The sequence below is a fragment of the Astatotilapia calliptera genome, chromosome 23, assembly GCF_964374335.1.
Source record: "Astatotilapia calliptera chromosome 23, fAstCal68.1, whole genome shotgun sequence".
NCBI classification, from domain to species: domain Eukaryota; kingdom Metazoa; phylum Chordata; class Actinopteri; order Cichliformes; family Cichlidae; genus Astatotilapia; species Astatotilapia calliptera.
The window spans coordinates 33,551,435-33,570,724 of record NC_137443.1 but is presented as its reverse complement, the minus strand read 5'-3'; the positions used below and the strand labels follow the sequence as shown (position 1 = coordinate 33,570,724).

At 40.7% G+C, this 19,290-nt stretch overlaps 1 protein-coding gene across 1 annotated transcript in view; it reads right to left on the bottom strand.

Annotated features, from left to right (window-relative positions):
* Positions 1 to 1,070: 1,070 nt before the first annotated feature.
* nalf1a (NALCN channel auxiliary factor 1a) overlaps positions 1,071 to 19,290 on the bottom strand; it is a 57,342-nt gene continuing 39,122 nt past the window's right edge. The window contains exons 2-3 of the mRNA XM_026158259.2: positions 10,272 to 10,443; positions 1,071 to 5,795 (exon numbers count right to left, since the gene is read on the bottom strand). Of these exons, the coding sequence (XP_026014044.1) occupies positions 5,497 to 5,795; positions 10,272 to 10,443 (471 nt within the window). The 3' untranslated portion in view covers positions 1,071 to 5,496. The remainder of the gene's footprint in view (positions 5,796 to 10,271; positions 10,444 to 19,290) is intronic.

The window sequence follows — 19,290 nt, the reverse complement described above, 5'->3', positions numbered from 1 at the left end:
TGCGATAGCGAGTGCATCCAAGTTGCTGTCGTCTACTGGGAGAGGCAGCATCAGTGCCAGAGATGCCTGCAGGATCAACTAACTGATTCACAAGGCTGGAACCATCATTGGCCAGAATTTGGAGGCGTTGGAGTCATCAAGAGGCAGGAAGTCAAACTGAACAAACTGCTCTCCATCACAAGCCATCTAACCCTGCTCCAGTCCACACTACTGAGGCAACAGAGCTCCTTCTCTCTCAGACTGATCCAACCTTGGTGCCATAAAGAACACTAGAGCCTATCCCAGCTATGATAGGGCGATAGTCAGGGAACAACCTGGTCAGGTTGCCAGTCATGTCTTTAGACTGTGCAGTTAGTGGGCGGAAACCAGAGTACCTGGAAAGAATCCAAACTCCACGCAGAAGGGCCCAGCCAGGTGGTGGAATTGAACTCAGGACCTATGAGGCAACAGTGCTAATCACCACGCCACACTAACGGAAACTCTGTAAACTCTTTGCACTGTCTCACAGTCCTCACTCTGAGCCTGTGGCACTTTACTTTACCTCTGTTGTTTACTTATTGGTAATAAAGGTAGTATTGTGACTCTATAATTTCCCTCTTGGGATCAATAAAGAATCTATTAGGTAACAACTTCTAGTTTGTTAGAGGCCTAGTGGACGTTAAAAGGGGGAACCACGGCCCCAATTTACATTCCAGAGCCACTGTACCCAACCTTGGTTTGATGTTGCAGAGGTACGTCAGCTGGGACCACCACACAACATCCAGAACCTTGAGGGACTCAGGACAAATCCATCAATGTAGAGGGCTTTGGGCATCAAATAGTGTTTTTTTTTTTAACTACCTCAGTGTCCTCTGCTCCACTGATAGGCAAGCTGCCTCCCTCGTCGGATGCAGCACTTCATCCCCACCGTATAAAGTTTGTACAAAGCATTGCTTCACTGTCCTACCAAACATCTCCCATACTCCAGTTTTTGCTTAACCCACTCCTCTTGGTTCCTCTCATTACTAAATGCTTTGCAGCTCTTCAATAATCAATGATACAGACACTGGGGAAAAAAGCACAAACAGCAGTAATGTTTAACATAATTTATATTTATTTTCTTTTGAACAAAATGTTAATAAATGTATTTGTTTTACGTCCAAAAAAGGTCATGACTCGTGGGACGCATTTTATAAATAATTTCATCCAAGTCTTTTGTAGAAAAAAAAGAAAGTAAATTAGCAAACTAAAGCATCTCTAGTATGACAATATGACAACTTTATCAGATTTTTTTCCTCTATATTTGAACCCTTTCTCAATCCAAGCTTCATTTTTTGTATATTTTCCTTTAAGACCTCTTTCATCTCCTCAACTCACACCACAGCTTTAGACAACAGAAAAATGCAGCAAAGGTCTCAAAAACAGACAAAAACCAAGGAGCCAAACAGAAAACACAGTGAGATTCCAACAGTGGGGGAAGTAGGGAGAGGTTAGGGAAGATATTTGGGATTCCACATCCTCAGGACATATTTACAACATAAAGGACAGGGTGCCGGTGGATGGATTGGCGTGGGGGCGGTGCTGGAAAGTGGTATGTTGATTCGGGGTGGGGTTCATCTGCATAGATCCACAGGACTCATATCATGAACAGCTAGAGATTGAAGGAAGGAGGGAGCACAAAGTGTGGGTCTATTACATCCACTGCTGTCTTCAAGGGAATGTAAGTTCTTGTCAACAGAGTTTGTCAAGGAAATCAAAACAAATCTCAAAAAATAAAAATAAAAAATAGAGCCAATGTGGAATGGTTGTGGCGGTGGTAGACGTAGGGGAAAAACTATGGACATCTTAAAAACCTGACTTACTTTTGGACTTTATCATTTCGCTCTGGCATGTGAGCGAAGAGCAAATCGATGGGTGGTAAATAATGTGAGGCTGTAAATGAGGAAAAAGCCAATCTGGAAACAAAGTTCACCATCAGCAAAACAAGAATGTCTTCATTTAGATTTGGTGTACTTAGTATACGTTTTTTGTCAGTATTTGCTCACGGGTGGTTCAAATCCCTATTTCTGCTGCCTAATAGGCGAGTTCAAACTAATCTTAATCCCTGCATGATCCATCCTCATGTAAATGTGCACTTTACTAGCAGCAGCCATGCAAAAAAAAAAAAAAAGGAAAAAAGAAAGAAAATCACACGGATCAGCCCTTGAAAACTCCTCACACTCCTCACACGCTGACAGTAACACAGCCCTTTGCTAGTCTGTGAAAGATAGCGGTTGATCAGCTTGTCTAAGGGTGATGTAAGAGTCAACGGTTTGATAGATTGGGTGGCTGGCTAGTCACATGCACCAACTCTGTGATACTGACAAGCTGAGCCATCAGTAGTGAAGATGTCACAAAGTAGGACACTAACCCCAGCTGTTTGTTTTTTCCCTCCTATATTGCACTTTTGCCTCATTAGATTTATGCAGCAGAGGCACTCAAAGATCTCGGGGCCTCATTTATCAGAACTAAAAATGACGTTCTGTGGGATGCATGGAATGGGGCCTGCAGCACAGAGTTGTAGGCACGTTAGTGTTTTCTGTAGTAATTTAATAGACAACTAACTTGAAAATCAGAAAGGAGACATTTGCTCACTCGCCATATTGTTGTTGGTTAATACTGACAATGATCAACAATGCAATGTGTTTAAATGCTTTCAGCGCTTCCATTTTTTCAACATCTTTCTTGCACATTGAAGTCTGAAGAATGATGTCAGATCTAAATTACTCGGACCATCCGAGGAGCATGTGAATGTGGAGAAAAAAGATTTTAGAACCAATTGACTGAAGATTTTTGTGAACATTTAGGGGCATTTGGCACTGTTGAACTTTTGTACACTTTGCTTGTCATTTTAATTTTCTGTTTTCCAGCTAGCTAGTAACATCAGTGCCATTCTCCTTGATTTTAGCTTAGACTTGTTATAAAAACGGTAATCTTTTTTCCCACAATGGGTGTCGCAATAACCATGAACTGTTTACACCAATATTTCACAAGTAAACGTTGGTATTGTACGGTGGCCCTGCAACTTAAGAAAACAGCATAACAGAAAAATTATGTGTCAGGAATTTACTTTTTATCTTTAAATTACACATTTGTGCTTTGTGTAGGGTGTGGCGCAGGACCCACATGCATGTGAAGTCATTGAGAGGCTGCCGTGGAAAGTTACTAGACTGCATAGCAACAGGGAGATAGGAAGGAGTTTTCCTTTACAGGAAGAAGACCTGTGATTGGAGCAGAGATGAAGCATGAGCCGGACACCAGACCAAATACAGGAAAGAGGGATGCCTATGGCGCCATGTGTAACTTGAACCTTCAACTATTTAATAAATTTTAAAATCATTTGAATTTTTTTCATGTTCTCTCAAAAAAAGAACACAGCAGCTGCAAAATCTCACAAAAACCAATGAAGTTAAATTAAAAAAACAATGTAAATAGAAAAAAGAGACGATAACTTCACGGAACAGTGGCGGAAGTGACAAGCTAACATTAAACAGCAAAAATGTAGCTACAGCATTATATGACTCACTATTAAAACGCTTCATCTGCATCTTTTTCTTCCTCACAACACTGATGAACCCTCAACATCTTTGAAGTGTATCTCTTTTTTAAAGTGTTATTTTTGTACTTTAGTTGTATTTTGTGTTCCTCTGCAGTGTCTCTCTATTTCCTGGTGTTCTCTCAAAAGTTGATTTGCATTTGACCACTCGGGACCACCGTAGTAGTTGTGTCCACAATGCACGTATAATATTACTGTAGCTACCCGTCATAATTGTAACTGTAAGTGCAATGGCAGAAATAATGCTACATAACAATTCTGACAGCGAAATTTCTGTTTCTATTTTTTAAATGACTTTTTAGGAGGTACTAAGATAAAACTGAACTTCCTGGAGAAAAGCTTGATGCCTATTAGAATAGAGCCTGCTGTTGGCCTCACAAACAACTGTGTGCAGTAAAAGTGACATCAAAACTGCCGGCGTGCGCTACACTTTGGTGTTTCAGATTGTCGTGTACTTCTTGATTTTTGTAACCTGCTGTACGAGCGGGTCGCTTCCATGATATATCAGTGGAATAGTGCTGTGATTCCGAGATTACAAAGACGGAGACTACTACAGCTGGAAACGGCGAGACTTTCTATAAAACAAAGTCTGCAATCCTTTTGATTCCAGTTTGGATTTCTTTTAATCCCACCAGCACTGATATGATTTCTTTATTTTTCCCTGAGAGGCAACATCTGCCGCTCAGGAGAATATTACAGTGAGTCTGGCGTGCCTTGAGCATCAGTAAATGGATACAGGGCTGTGGTGATGTCACAGTTTATAATGTCCATAGGCTAAGCTTAAGTGCAGTCATGTTGTTATGTAGTCCCTCATTAAGGTTAGCACTAAGGTCTTGACAAGTGTAACTGATAATTTGATAGCTTACGCTAGGCTGATAAATGAGGCCCCTGGTGTTTTGGCTTCATGCAACTGTCCTCTAGTGTCCCTGGGTTGTCCCTGCAAGTCTAAGTACTCGCCGTGCTGCCTGTCTGCAACACCAACACCACTGTATGAGGTAAACTGAACACTTTAGAAACCAGAAAACACCATTTCCCCCCGCCCAGGAGCGCTACACGGTGACTAATCTGAGCTTACTGTTCCTGCAACACCATGCAATCGTGAGCTGAGTTGTCACCACCTTTTCTTTTTTTTTGTAACCACTCCACCTCTCCTAACTTGCTTAACAACCCAACAAGCTAGAGGAGAAAGTGAGCCAGTCTCAGAGCACTTAAGGTCCTAAAATATGTAGGCATGTACTGTCATAAGGGGTTGAGGAAAGGTCCGGTCTGACAGAAACACAAGCTGAATATCAGAATACAGAATCACATACATTTTGTTTTCTGGGAAACAAGATCCACAAGTGATAGATGGAGCTGGTCCCAGCCGGCCCTCGAGCAACATCACATACAAGGTAGTAAAGAAGATCCGTCTAAGGTGATGGAGAGCAAGAAGTGGGAAACAGCTGATATGTCAAAAACATTCTGGCACCTGAAAGAAAGTGCAGCAAAAATCTAAAAGTAACGAATGAGAGTGCACACCTCATCGATGTCCATTTTTTCCGCTGACATGCTATCCGTACACACACATCGAAAACAGACGGAGGAGGGTGGAGAGAAGGGAGGGGGGGGGGGGGGGGACAATATGCTAGAAAACATTTGGATGGAATAGAAACAATGAGCAGGTTTCAAGTGGCAAGAGGTCAGTTCTTTTAGGGGTGGTGGTTCTCAAACATCTCTCTCCGGTTGATGTCCAATTCCAGCACCCTCCGCTCCAATTAAAACCTTCCCACTTCCTGTGGTTGGCGGTTCATCGGCAGCAGGCTTGTGGAGGCATTTCCAGCACATCTCACCAGCTGTGTCCCTGGCAGCCATGACAAGCCTTCGTCTTCCTCCCTGTCAACAATCGCTCTACGCAAGCTCCAGCCCTGATTAAACCCCAAGGTTCACTCCTCATTAGAAGCACTTTCCTCTGGCGAGAAAATGGCAGCCACGCCCACCAACGAAGAATTATGGGAGGCTGAAATGATAATGACAGTGTGTAGGAGGACAAGGGCCAGCAGGCAGATCTTCAGTCGCCCGCTGCACAGTCTCGGGGTGGCGGCGGAAGTGACCGAAGCCCCCACGGGCTGGCAGGAAGAAGCAGTTCTTTTTAGCGTGCCCCCTGAAGGGTTGTCCATTTTGGAGTCCCATCGGACGTCGCAGCACTCCGCCTCACTGTCTGATGGATGGTTTCCCAAGAGACCTGAGAAAGAGAAGACACTGGATGAAAAAGCTGAGGTTCCCCTGCTGTGCACTTGTATTTATAACAGGGGGTCACTGGTAGTTTGGTGTTCTCACAGCAGATATACCAACTGTGTTCTGTATTCCACTGTTTTGCTTCACAATCAGCTGTTCACACGCTCATATGGAAGGCCAGAAGGAACCAAACCAAAAATAAGAAATGGCTCATAAATACATAAATATGCCATTAAATGTAAAAGTGCATTCAGTGCTTTGCAAACTTTGAAACACAAGAAACTAAAGTCGTGACACCATAATTGCTTCAAGATGTGACACTAACACATTTTAACATCATTAATGTGACTTTTAAACATTTAAGCTAACCGGTCTCACGCCGTCTTGTAGCCTGGTGAAGGAGTTCGTTTCTTTCCAAATCAAAGACAAAGGAATTACGCTGATTGATTTTTCTTGGTGATAAATGAGCTGACAAAATGAACAATTTTGTTTGCTGTTATTCCAACTGTGCAAAACATATTTACGCATTTGCGGCTTATTGTAGGGCTCCTGCAATAAAAGTAATGTGCTCAGCCCAAGTTATAATGAACCAGCCAATGTAAAAGGGGGTCAAATTTGTGCATTAGGGTCAGCATACCTCACTAATCCATTAATATCTGCGATTTTCCAACTGCAGCCAGTGATATCAGACAGTTCAGCTTCACCCATCAATACTGGATCCATGAAGAAAAACCAACGTAACAACAAGATGCGAAAAAAGGTTTTTTAGCTGAGAAGGACATGAACTGAAATTTTTATTGATTGCTCAAGGATGCAAAGAGAGTCCTCAGCATGTTTTGGTTATTTTTAGGGGCTGTAGGTAATGTTATCAGTATGTGTCAAACGCTAACAGTAATTATCTAATACAAAGAGACAAAAAGAGTAAAGAGAGACTGTTTTCCATTTAGCCTTTTTAGCTAAATCTGATACATCTCTATGGTGGCTTTCTGTGAAGTTGCTTAATAATAATAATTTTAAAAAGTTGAAAAAAATAACCGTGCAATAAACAGCTCACATGGAGCACAAATGACAATGATCTGTCTAACACCAGCCACCTTGTTGCTCATCTGCTGCCTCGGTAAACGGATCAAACGCACTAGACCTCAGCGTGTGGCTCTAATCACAACCAGACACGGTGACCCTCAAATGAACTCCAATTAGAGCTCACCACGGCACAGAGGGAGCGCATTGCTGCATCAGTTGATGGTTCTGGAAGTCTTAACTTGCCAGCATGTTTATAAAAAAAAAAGAAAGAAAGAACAAAAACACCATGGCTGCTGTGATCATCTGCACGGGGAAGCTTAAACTGCAGAGAGAGAAGCTCACTTAGTTCTAACTAAAGCAAAGCATAAGTAGAGAGCATGTGATTGATGATGAGAGCAGATTGAGGACTGATGGGGCTGCTGGATTAGACCCCTTCTCTGTGTGGACTGACACCTCACCTGACTCGTCTGTTGCACCTGTGACAAGTGAGATGATTTACCCTTTTATCATCTTTAAGAGACATTATGAAAACGATTAGGTTTGAGTTTGCTGTTGAATCTTACATTGGTACGACTCATTTCCACCTGCAACCCTTCCAACCTGAGGTATCGACCCTTCCTACGTCGATATTCCACTAATGTAAGAGGTCATGCTGCTTTTGTTGCCATGCTGGTAGTGTAGGTAAAATATTTAAAGTGTACCACAAGTAGCTTTTTGTCACTTTGAACTGGGGGATTATCTTTTTGGATCTGCTCCCATGGTGCATTGAAAGATGCAGACTGGATTATGGTGGATTCACATAGATTTATGCCATAATGTGAGCCCTATTTGTTGTTGCAAAGAGCACTGCCAATTTGATTTTAGCAGCTCCTGGTTGCAATGCACCAATAAGTTTATGGACGACTACACTAAATTGCCGATTCACTCACCCATCCAAATCATTTCAATCAGGTGTTCCGATCCCTTCCATGGCCATAGATGTATAAAATCAAGCACCTAGCCATGCAGACTGCTTCTACAAACATACATAAATGAATGGGTCGCTCTCAGGAGCTCAGTAAATTCTAGCGTGGTACCGTGATAGGATATGACTGCACACCCGTAGACAGAGCAAGGTCCACAAAGACATGAATGAGTCAGTTTCGTGTAGAAGAACTTGACTGGCCTGCACAGAATCCTGACCTCAACCCGACAGGACACATTTGGAACGAAACAGAGTGGAAACTGAGCCAGGTCAACATCAGTATCTGACCTCACAAATATGCTTCTGGGAAAATGGTCAAAAATTCTTATAAACACTCCTAAACTTTATAGAAAACCTTCCCAGAATAGTTGAAGCTGGGTGACATCATATTAAACTGGGATGTCACTCAAGTTCATATGCGTTTGATGGCAGACAAGTGAGTACTTTTGGCAATATAGTGTAGCGCTGGATTAGTTCAACACTGAAGATGGCTTAGAAATTTAATAATATCTAGATTGTAGCTACGAAGGAGTTCTAGGATAATGATATGTTTGAATAGTGCAAGCCACACTAAAAATGTGAGTATCACCGCTGGGTGTTTACATTTAGCTGAGATGTTAAAGCAGTTTTTTAAAGCAAAACATGGAAGGGCAGGCAAAGAGGATTGGAAGTCACTTAATTGGCTCCAAAAGCTGAGCGCCGCAGACAGCCGTGTTGCTGAAACTGCTGACTGTTACCGACACAAATCAGGCGCTAAACTAGATTGCCATAAACTAGATAAATTTATGGCAAACTAACTTATTATAAACATCAGGAATTCTTTAATTCACTCACATTAACCTAACATGCATGTCTTTGAACTTTGGAAATCCACGGAGACTCACAGGAGGGAACACGGTCAAACAGGACGTCAAACGTTCCTGCTCAGAGGTGAGAGTGCTAATGCCCAAATGGTATTTTTAAAAAATTGTTGGAAAGGGACACCAAAAGGGCAGGAAAAGCTTTGTAAAAACCAAAAATAATTCACATCACAGTTTTCCTCAGTAACCTTTTTTTTTTATAACAGAAACAAGACGATAATTGAATAAAAACTAACACACGATGAAATGCATCGACACCTTCATCAACTAATAAAAGCAAGATTAAAATACTCTGGATACTCTTGTGCAGGTCAAATACGCACATCTGATCTCCCCCCAGGAGCAGGTAGAAAACGAGACAAATGTCAGCGCTTGGGAGGAAGAGAAGACCAGACGCTTTAACACTTTAACTTTCAGACTTTCTATTTTACTCAGCTTCATCAACTTTGGATGTAGTCTATCGATCGTGGCTCAAGAGTTGGGAGTTCGCCTTGTAATCGGAAGGTTGCCGGTTCGAGCCCCGGCTTGGACAGTCTCTGTCGTTGTGTCCTTGGGCAAGACACTTCACCCGTTGCCTACTGGTGGTGGTCAGAGGGCCCGGTGGCGCCAGTGTTCGGCAGCCTCGCCTCTGTCAGTGCGCCCCAGGGTGGCTGTGGCTACACTGTAGCTTGCCATCACCAGTGTGTGAATGTGTGTGTGAATGGGTGGATGACTGGATATGTAAAGCGCTTTGGGGTCCTTAGGGACTAGTAAAGCGCTATATAAATACAGGCCATTTACCATTTACCATCTAATGATATTTAGTCAACTAAAACTAAAATAATTTCAATGCCTAAATTTTGACGACACTTAATTAAAATTTGCTGTCAAAAGGGAAACATGCCTCTGTCACAATGTTTTGAAAACTTTTTGCTATAATTTGATAAGATGTGTTTTGTATAATTTTCAGTTCAATACAGGCTTTAAAAGCAAATAACTGCTTTCTGTTTTTAATTAGTTTCACGCAGCATTCCAACTACTTTGGAATCTGGTTGTAGTTGACCCAACAGTCTCATTTAGCACTGCAGGAATTGTTTTCAGCTGTTTAACCCCAGTATACTTTCATAGAATCATCACACAGCGAAAGTTGAAAATCAAAATTTGAGGTGACTAAAAATAAAATCATGACTTCCATCCATTATAAGCATGCACAAACCTCTAAGCCTTTAGGTGTTGAAATGTTTTATGTTGTCAGTCTCATCCAGGTAACCTGTGAAGCTGACCTTTATTACAGAATAAAACAAATCTGCAGCAGATACTGAGAGAAGGACTAAATGTGTTGTTAAAACGTCCTTGCATGAGGACTGCAGTGCTCAAAAACACCACTAGATGTCATCAGAAAGCCTTTAGAACCACTTCACTGTTTTCCTGGTGAGACACCATTCAGTCAATACAGAGAAACACACACTGGATGATTTATTACTGTCTGTCCTTTTGCAAAATGCTACTCACCAGCTATTCACTAGCATAAATTAAATTAGAAGGTTTTTCTGTGAAGAGGATACAAGGCCCCATGAACACCCACGCATGCAAACACACAATCTGCACTCATCTCCAGGATACACGAAGTGGCACTAGGCAGGAAGTGGGTATTAACCTGTGCAGATGAAGCTGGGGCTGCCACCGTGGATCAGGTCGTCGTTATCGGGCAGGATGAACGGACAGCTCTGCTGGACCTCCAGGCAGTACTGGTGGCACGGCACCTTCTTCTGGCAGGACTGCTGGGTGGTGGGGAAATACTGAGCACACAGCCAGGGCTTATAGGCCGCCTGAGGAGGAGAAGGAGGAGGAGGAAGAAGAATTAGGCAAGAAAATTACATAAATAGATGCAGGTTCATGGTCCACAAGAGGATTGGAGGAAGTTACTGCATTTGTCTCTGCTGGGTATTGGCCCTCCCCTTGGTTCAAATAGCTTTCTTCACAATAACAAATAAATATCTAGAGGTCCACTAAGCGTCACATGTTTTTTCCACCAAAATAGAACAGCAACACTTCACACATCAATCTAACAGCCACTGGGATATTAGAGGTTACTGTTCAAAGATTAGCTAATCAAAGCTACGCCAAATACAGAGTAATCATTGGCAGGCAGGACTTTTTTTCCAATAAAGCCATTAAAGGCACTAAATATCTTAATATCCACGATGTCATCAGTGACTCATCTAGGATTAGGGACAGGGTTTGGTTAACATCTGCCCCCTTCTGAGGGACTTTTTGCGTGTTTGAAACAGCCAAATGGAAAATCGTTTAACAGAAAAAAAAACAGTCATGACAAAAACGTACGAGACTTTATTTCAAAGCAAAGGGGTGTTTTTAATCTGCTGTGGTGTGTTTGGCTGCTTGCTGCATGCCAGTGCAATCAAAACCAAATGGCACAAAATAAGCTCACCACATTTCATCCTGCGTCTTCTTCCAAGTTAAATTTGCTTTAGTTCACTGTGAGGCAGGATGTAATACAAAACGCACAGACTTATGTGCATAAGGAGACAGATGGTGACATGTAATAGCCAAAGCCTCGAGCTTGGAAAGCTTAGCAAAACTAAATGAACCGAGGGCATACCACAGTCTGTATTCATTCTCATTCTTAGCCATTTCTTTGTGTGTTTTATTGGGATTAACACAGGAGAGGGGAAAGAGCACAGACGATATCAAGCAGAGACTGAAATCAGATTTGTTTAGGACCCCACCGCCTACTGCGCCAACCCGGTGGGACCAAAGATCACTGTAAGTTCGATAAGTGCCCTCTAACACAGTCTTTAAAGGTGGACAGGCACTTTCCCCCATCCCATCTACCTTTGTAGCTAGCTGGGAACCTTTAAGCTGAATAAACCTATGCCTCAAAAAAAAGAGTTGGCATGATGGGACACACACCGGATGCTTTTGTTTCCTTGGACTGCTTACAATGTTACATGCTTCCTATGAGCCAGCTTTCTTTGCTCTACCTGGAGTTGGCAACACAATTTTTCAATTATTGTCTCATGGAAGCCACAAAGACATGCAATGAAAAGCTGTGTCAGTTAAATAACAGCGGAAATGTGCTGCTATTAAGTGATGAAAGCCACTAAAAGAGTCATTAGGCTGCCTGACACATTTAAGCAATAGAGGTACAACAGCAATTTTCAAGTGATGAATCAAAGACAAAACAAACCATTACCAACAGTCATGTAATTACCAAATAGTACAATGCTAAAATCTTGCCATGAGCCAAGTTTTGCACTTACTAATGAATGCTGCAATAACGCAATCTGAGTTTTAAGGGGAACACCACCAATGTTCCACATTAGTATGAAGCCTTTTAAAGTTGGGAAAATGAAAATAAAAGCCCATCTTGGGCGTGGTGGAGCCTGTGATATGCTTTTTTTTTTTTTTTTAATCTTTAATGTTGCTTCACACTTCTCCCTTTCCTGGTAAACTGTCGCTCTCTTCCCCGTTCCAACCCACTTCTCAACCAATCAGCATTCGACCTATGCCCATTCTAGCTACACGATGTTGCGTTTTTGGAGGACTGCACGGGAACATGCTTGTGCATGCTGAAAACCCCGCTTTGTAGGCAAACAAAATAAAACTCTATTATGCAATATGTGAATACAATCCATCTTCTCTGAGCCAACGCTCATTTAAAATGGATTAATGCAAAGCAAAAAAACTACCCTGTGGCCAGACAAACTGGATGTTGACCATCCGGCTTGTCATTGGCACACACTTAAAAAACCTGTGTCGCTGAATGCATGGGGGGGCATTAGTGCTCATGGAATTGAATGGTATATACACGTTTTAGAGGAACATATGGTCCCATCCAAATGAAATCTTTTTCAAGGGAGACCATGTCAAACTACATACTGTATCTATTACAAAAGCATGGCTTTTGTAGCTTTTGTAAGAGTCCAGGTGGTGAACTGGGCTTCATGCATTTCAGGCCATTTACCTGTTGAAAACATTTGGAGCATCATGAGACAAAAACCATGACAAAGAAGACTCAGGACTGCTGCAGCAGCTTTACTGCTGTTAAAAGAAGAGGTGATACTACACAGTGTTAAACATGGGTCTGCCCCAACTTCTCTGAAGTGTGTTTCTGGCATCATATATTTTTCTTCAAATTGTACATTTTGTCAGTTAATAAGATTTGCAAATCACTGCATTCTTCTTTTATTTCTATTGTAATCATTTTTTAAAATTTGGTTTTATATTTTTAGCACTAAAACTATTCTTTATTGTTAACCTTAAAACTGTCAGTTACCGTGTAGATGCTCACCAGTATCAATACAATCCAATAATATGGCAGTGTTATATATTGATTTTTGCACCATCATCTTTTGAATTTACGAAATGATTTTTAATCTAGAATTGATCCCTTGATACGTGTGATAATGTAAGCCTGTGCCTGTCTCTTTAAGGCCTTCCCCCTCCTCTATTATGATTGGCCAGTTTCCAGAAGCATCCACCTTCAGACTTTAATAAATAACAAAGTAGCAAACTTTAGCTTTTTGTCTTCTTTTTTCAAAAATTTAACTTACTTAAACTCAATTTAATCATGAAAATGAATCTGATTTTAAATATTTAAGTGAAAAACTAAGTAAACAACTTTAACAATTTAGGCAAACTAAATAAATACAAAACTGTTCAAAAGTAAACAAAAGTGATGGGGCCTCTAAATAATAGATGTGAATAAAATCAAAAATTTTGTATGTGTAATGATAGTCATAAACCTCCGAAATGAAACAAACAAAACTAACAAAAAAATCCAAAGGGAAAGACAAAATGGTGCAGGCACAGTTAATTATCCCTCCGTGTTATTTAACCACACAGAGACATCCATGCTTTGGAGGCGGGGCTCTCACTGTGGTTCGACTCCTCGTGGTTTTAGATGTTTGTTTAAATTGTACCCAGGTAAATCTTCACCTCTAGCACTGGCCTCCCACATGTGCGTCTCATTTCCTATTTATGCCAATATACAAAGATAACAAACAGTGCACAGGCAATTATATTAATTATAATAATCTGATTAGGATGATGGGAATCATAATGATGAGAACAATGTGCTTTGTAAAATCTAATATATTCCAGACACGTATGACTTCATGTTCACTCTACATGCATCTGCAACATACTGTACTGTTGGGCTTATTTCCAGGAAATACACTCATCCGTCAAAGCAAAAGGAGAGGGGAAAAAAGTCAATGCTGTTTGGGATTTAGAGGGAAAATCTGTCTCTGTTTAAATCCAAGCTCACACTTGCAAAAAACAACAACAAACTGCTGTGGACTATAGTGACTACACCTCTTTGTTTTTTGGAGGGTAATTTAGATAGACCACACCAACAGTGTAATTCCCATGATTCTCTGTTTTTGGTAAAAGCGTTGTTACGGTGAAGTGGCTCAACAGCTCAACGTACAGAGGAAAAAACAAGCTCAGGGCCAAGATAAAAATCAGACAGATCAATGAATGGGGGTTTATCTTTCAAGAGTTTGTTGGAGTGTGACGTGTAAAATCCGTGACCGAGGATTTTCACTGTGCCGGCTTCTTGTCTGCGCATATGCTGCTGTTTAATTTGCGATCATTTTATATAAATTCTCACCGCCGTGAGATAATCCGTCTAGGGATACCGCGGCTATCAAAAGAGAGCCAAAACAATACGATCGCAGTGAGACAGGAAATCTGGGTCCTCCTGAAGATGTATGCTGGCAGTTGCCAAGGTAACGGCTTTTTCTGCTTTTCATTAGAGCTCAATGGGTACTGCCCCACTCTCTGTCGGTTTGTCTGTTTGTGTGCACATGTTTAAGCGTGCAAGCAGGTCTATGTGTGTCTGCGTGTGTGTGTAAATGTGTGCGTGCGTATGCTCAGCGTGAAAAGGGAAACGTACAAGAGCAAATTGAGTTAGTCAGGAAGCAGGCCTGGAGTCTGATTTGATCAGTCTAATGTGTGATCAGTGTGAATGGGAACCTGGCACTCAAAAAGCCTCTGTCGCCATGCAGCTTAGTCTGCTTCGTACAATTTACTGAAGCCCAGAGACACAGACAGGAAAGACACCAAGCTGGCAACTGCTTCCACCAGGGCTTTACTCCCTGCAGCTGATTTCAGCAAAAGCCCATCTATTTGCACAAAGAGCTTCAGTCCTGTTTAGATGCCACACCTGACAACACATCACGTGTCGGTTAGTCGCTGTGTTTTGGGTATTAACTCTAGAAATTTAAGTAATTTTCTCCCAAGCCAATTATTTAAAGCTGAAGAATAAATAAGAATAAAAATCCCATTTAAGTGCTAATGTTCTGCCAGATAAGTGTCAGCAGTGATGACTATTATATGAGACAGGTTGAGGTTTAATGCTAGAACAACCAATGGTTGTTTACAGTATGCAGTGCATTAATTGTTTTTATACTTCACAACTTGTTAACTATTACACAAGACACTTAACTTCTATAGCACTGACTACTGTGGGTTTGGTCTTTTGCTGTTTAAAAAAGTAAGGCCACCTGTCCATTTTCATGGTGCACATTCACTTGGGAAAAGCTAGTTAGCTTTTCTTTCTTTCTTTAAGGTTGACTTAGGTGGTAGAACGGGCAGTCTAAAAATAGGATTTTAGGTTTTTTTTAAGGTCTTTTCATACCTGTGGTGTTTAGTCCATTGCAATCAAGCTCGGTGCGGTTTGTTTGTGCAGGTGTGAATACAGTAATCGCTGAAATGTGGATCAAAAGAACCACACCGCGACCACCTCCTCCAAAGAGTCTTGGCGCAGTTGTTTTCGTTGATTTCAACTCCAGAGCGGTTTGTTTATGGTGTGAATGTGATCCGACCTTGATCCAAACTTACTACGAGGTCTACCTTACAAGTGTGAGCTAAAAAAAAAAAAAAAAAAAGAGGTCTCGTAACCACATATGCTTTGTATTCTGGGATGCGGCAAGTTATCATAAAAGTGCAAGGGTCAGTATGGGTAAGCACTAGCTGTGAAATGAACATAAATTCTCAACACATTTTGGTTCACTTGGACTTGACTTGGATTTTTCTCTGTGCTAAAACAAACCAAACCACAGGAAAAAGCTACAAATTCATCAACTTATTCGGACCAGAGGAAACAAACTATATTTGGGAAAACGTCCTTACAGTCTATGTATCGAAGTGTCCTTGGGAAGGATACTGAACCCCGAACTGTTCCAGATGTATCAATAAGAGTGTTATTGAGAGCATGAATGCTAGATCAAAGTGCCTAGGTACAGATAAAAGCATTACATGAATCTGTGTGATTGGGTAAATGAGACTCAATGCATAAGTACTATTTTATCTACTATTTCTGGGTAAAGGCTCCTAATTGCAAAGTACGGATCAACTATTGTTAGGGGTCACACGGGTCTAGAGAGCAGCCATCGACCATCTGGCAACCATCAGTCACTGAAAAGCTGGCATGTCTGCAGCCACTTGCCAACTGCTCTCGAAGTTGTAGTGAAACTTGAAAAACTGTAATGCAGGGAATAGAAAACACAGACAATGGACAGCAGGATGATGAAGAAGTGTTCCTGTCTGTTACTGACTAACCAGCTTTTACAACCTAACAATGACAGAACTTCATTGTGGAGTCCTGACCTCACAACCATCAAGACTGTAGATGTGTTAAAGGCATTTAATAGCCGACGAGCTAACTGTCGTAATGCAGGGATGCATTTACTACTGAATAATTACAAACAACTGGCATCTACAATCGCAACTAACAAACACAAGCCTAATGGCCCGAGCTTGGTTCTACCGTAGGTTTCTTCCTTAAAAGGGAGTTCTTCCTTCCCACTGTTGCCAAAGCACTTGCTCATAGGGGTCATCTGATAGTTGGTGTTTTCACTGTTTTCTCAGCCTTATAGTAAAGTCTTCACCTTACAATATAAAGTGCCTTGATGTAACTATTGCTGCGATTTGGCACTATATAAATAAAATCAAATTGAATTGAATGGAATTCAAAGCCAAGGGAGAATATAATGTGTATTTTAATTGTAAATTCAATTTGATTTTAATGATTTTAGTTCTAATGCTTTTGTTTGCCACATGAAATAACTGGCAGGTTGGAAAAAAGTGCATCTGATGCCTTCAGGGGAGGTTTTCTGCCTGTGTGCTGTCATGTAGCATCAATCAATTGGATAGCAAAAAACACTCTCAAATCAAACAGCGGAGCAACTGTGTCTCTGCAGGGAATGCATGTGGGGAGGGGGGGGTGTCACTGGTTTTGCAGCCAGCAGGTAGCGTTACAACTGTGCTGTATATTGAAAGATAAAGATTAACGGAGCTATTCTGGTGCTACATGCTGCAAAAGTTAGCAGCCAGAAAGGAAAAAAGTCACATTTACGATGTAATAAAAAGACCCTACAAATAACTTCTCTCTGCTTGGCTAAAAGGGGATCCACTCCTCAGCTCAAATGGATATCACACACTCCTGGTGACTTCTGTATTGTAAAAAAGGGTCAGTTTTTGGTCATTCCACCAAAACCAAGAGCTGTTCACAAGAAGCGGCTCTCAGGTTGACAGCTCCTGTAAATCTGACATGCAAAGCAGCTCATCCTCCATTCTGCTTTCCCGGGCTGCAGGGCTTCCCCCACCATTCCCATTCGCATGCCTGTCATCTAACACAGAGAGGACTGTGGGAGAGCTTGTCTGTAGACAAGAGGAGCTGCTGAATTGCAGACACATGTAATTGTTTGCTCGGTACTCATTTGGTAGCATAGCACAAAAATCAACAATATATAAACACGTTCAACATCAAACTAGCACTCGTAAAAAACCCCACTGTGCCTTTATTTTCTACTTTCAAGTGCAGACCAACAAGAGGAAAAAAATGTGGGGCTACATTATGATGATCTAAAGAAATAAATGGCTGTACGTATTCTTTGTGAAATATAGAAGACACTAAATTCTGCTTCTTTATAATGAAAAAAAATCTGACTATTAGGGAACTAAATTGTTGTCATGTCTATCCATTGCTATTGTTAATTTCTTTATCCTTAATTAGTAATTTTAATTAGGCCGTGGGATAAGTTGTTGTCAGAGAAACTTGTTGCAAACAAACATATTATGTAACATAACCATAACCAATAATAATCTAACATTATTATTTAATAATGAAGTACGCAGACACTGTGACAGTGGTGTTGACATCACAGACATTGTCAGACAGTGACCAACACAGCTATTATGGTGTGCAAAATAAAAAAATTCATTCAAGAATTATTGATGTATTTTTTTATTATTTATAATTTGTTTATTATGTATTATTATACAATACTATTAACGTGAAGAAAGTGTCAAAAAATTCCAGGTACTGGTAATAGTTCAAACATGAAAGGTAGCTAACATTTAGCGTCCCCTCCCTGTGTCCTAGCTTTTATGCTAATGCTAAGCTAATCTAGCTTCATATTTAATTTAGAGACATGAAATAAATTGTGTTAATATTGTTAAATTCAGAAAAATTAAAGCTAGATTCCCCCCTTTTTCTGTTTCATATGCTAACATTATCTAACTTCACATTTATCTTAGAAAGATGAAGAATATTGTTTTAATTTTGTTAAAAGAAGCCAAGCTAGCCCGCTTCAGTTCCAGCTGTGATGCTAAACTAAGCTAAATTACTATTTATGTTACAGAATTGACTTAAACTGTTAATTTTCTTCTTTCCAAAAAAAAAGAACAAAAAAGCAAGAGAGCTGCTTTTTAGATTTTATGATAAGCTAATGTAGCTTCATGTTTGAATAGTCAATTATGTTACATTTGAAAAGAGTAAATAATCTATTTATTTTGTTCCTGAGCAGCAGCCTGTTACAGCAGCTCCCATATGCACTGCTGTTTTTCAACTACTCTAATTCATTCTTAATAACTAATAACTTATTTACCAATTTACTAAAGAACTGACCAAATACCGGATGTCTTATATCATGTTTTATCCCATACCCTTTAGTTCTTGTTAAGAGTCAAGCTAGCCCCTTCTCCTGTCTCAGGTTTTTATGCTATACTACTATGTGTATATATGTGAAGATATTATGTGTTCATTTTTTTATCTTTTCAACTCTTGTTGAAGTGAATGAGTGTGTTTTCTAAAATGGGGCTCATAAAACAGTAAAATGGCTGCTTTTGAGTAGGAAGCTCCAAACATTACTCATTAAGTGTGCATATTTTTTTATTAGCCTTAATATAATACTAAACACAGGCCATGAAATGATGTCTTGAGCCACAACGAGTGTATCCCCAAGTTCTGGCTCATAAATGAAGTGCCACGTTAACTGTACTCATATTGGCTTAAAGCTCCCGGGTATGTAAAAAACTTTAACTCAACATGCTGTGAAGTATCAACACTCTGTTTCTTTCCCAGCAGGACGGTGTTGTCACACATACACACACACGCGCGCGCGCACACACACGCGGCGGCTATAAAGTGGAATGACAGAGACGGCTATAAAAAGCATATGAGTCAGCAGCAGAGTGAGATCCCAGTTAGAAGCTGAATGACACAGATCATTACCACTCACACAAATCATGGCTGCGTTAGAACAGGAAGGGGCTCTTACACTACCTGTGCTATTTTCTGCTGTGTTTCGCGGTTTGACAAGGCTTTTTTTAAGTACCGTACTGTACCCAGTGTGCAAAATAGGGCT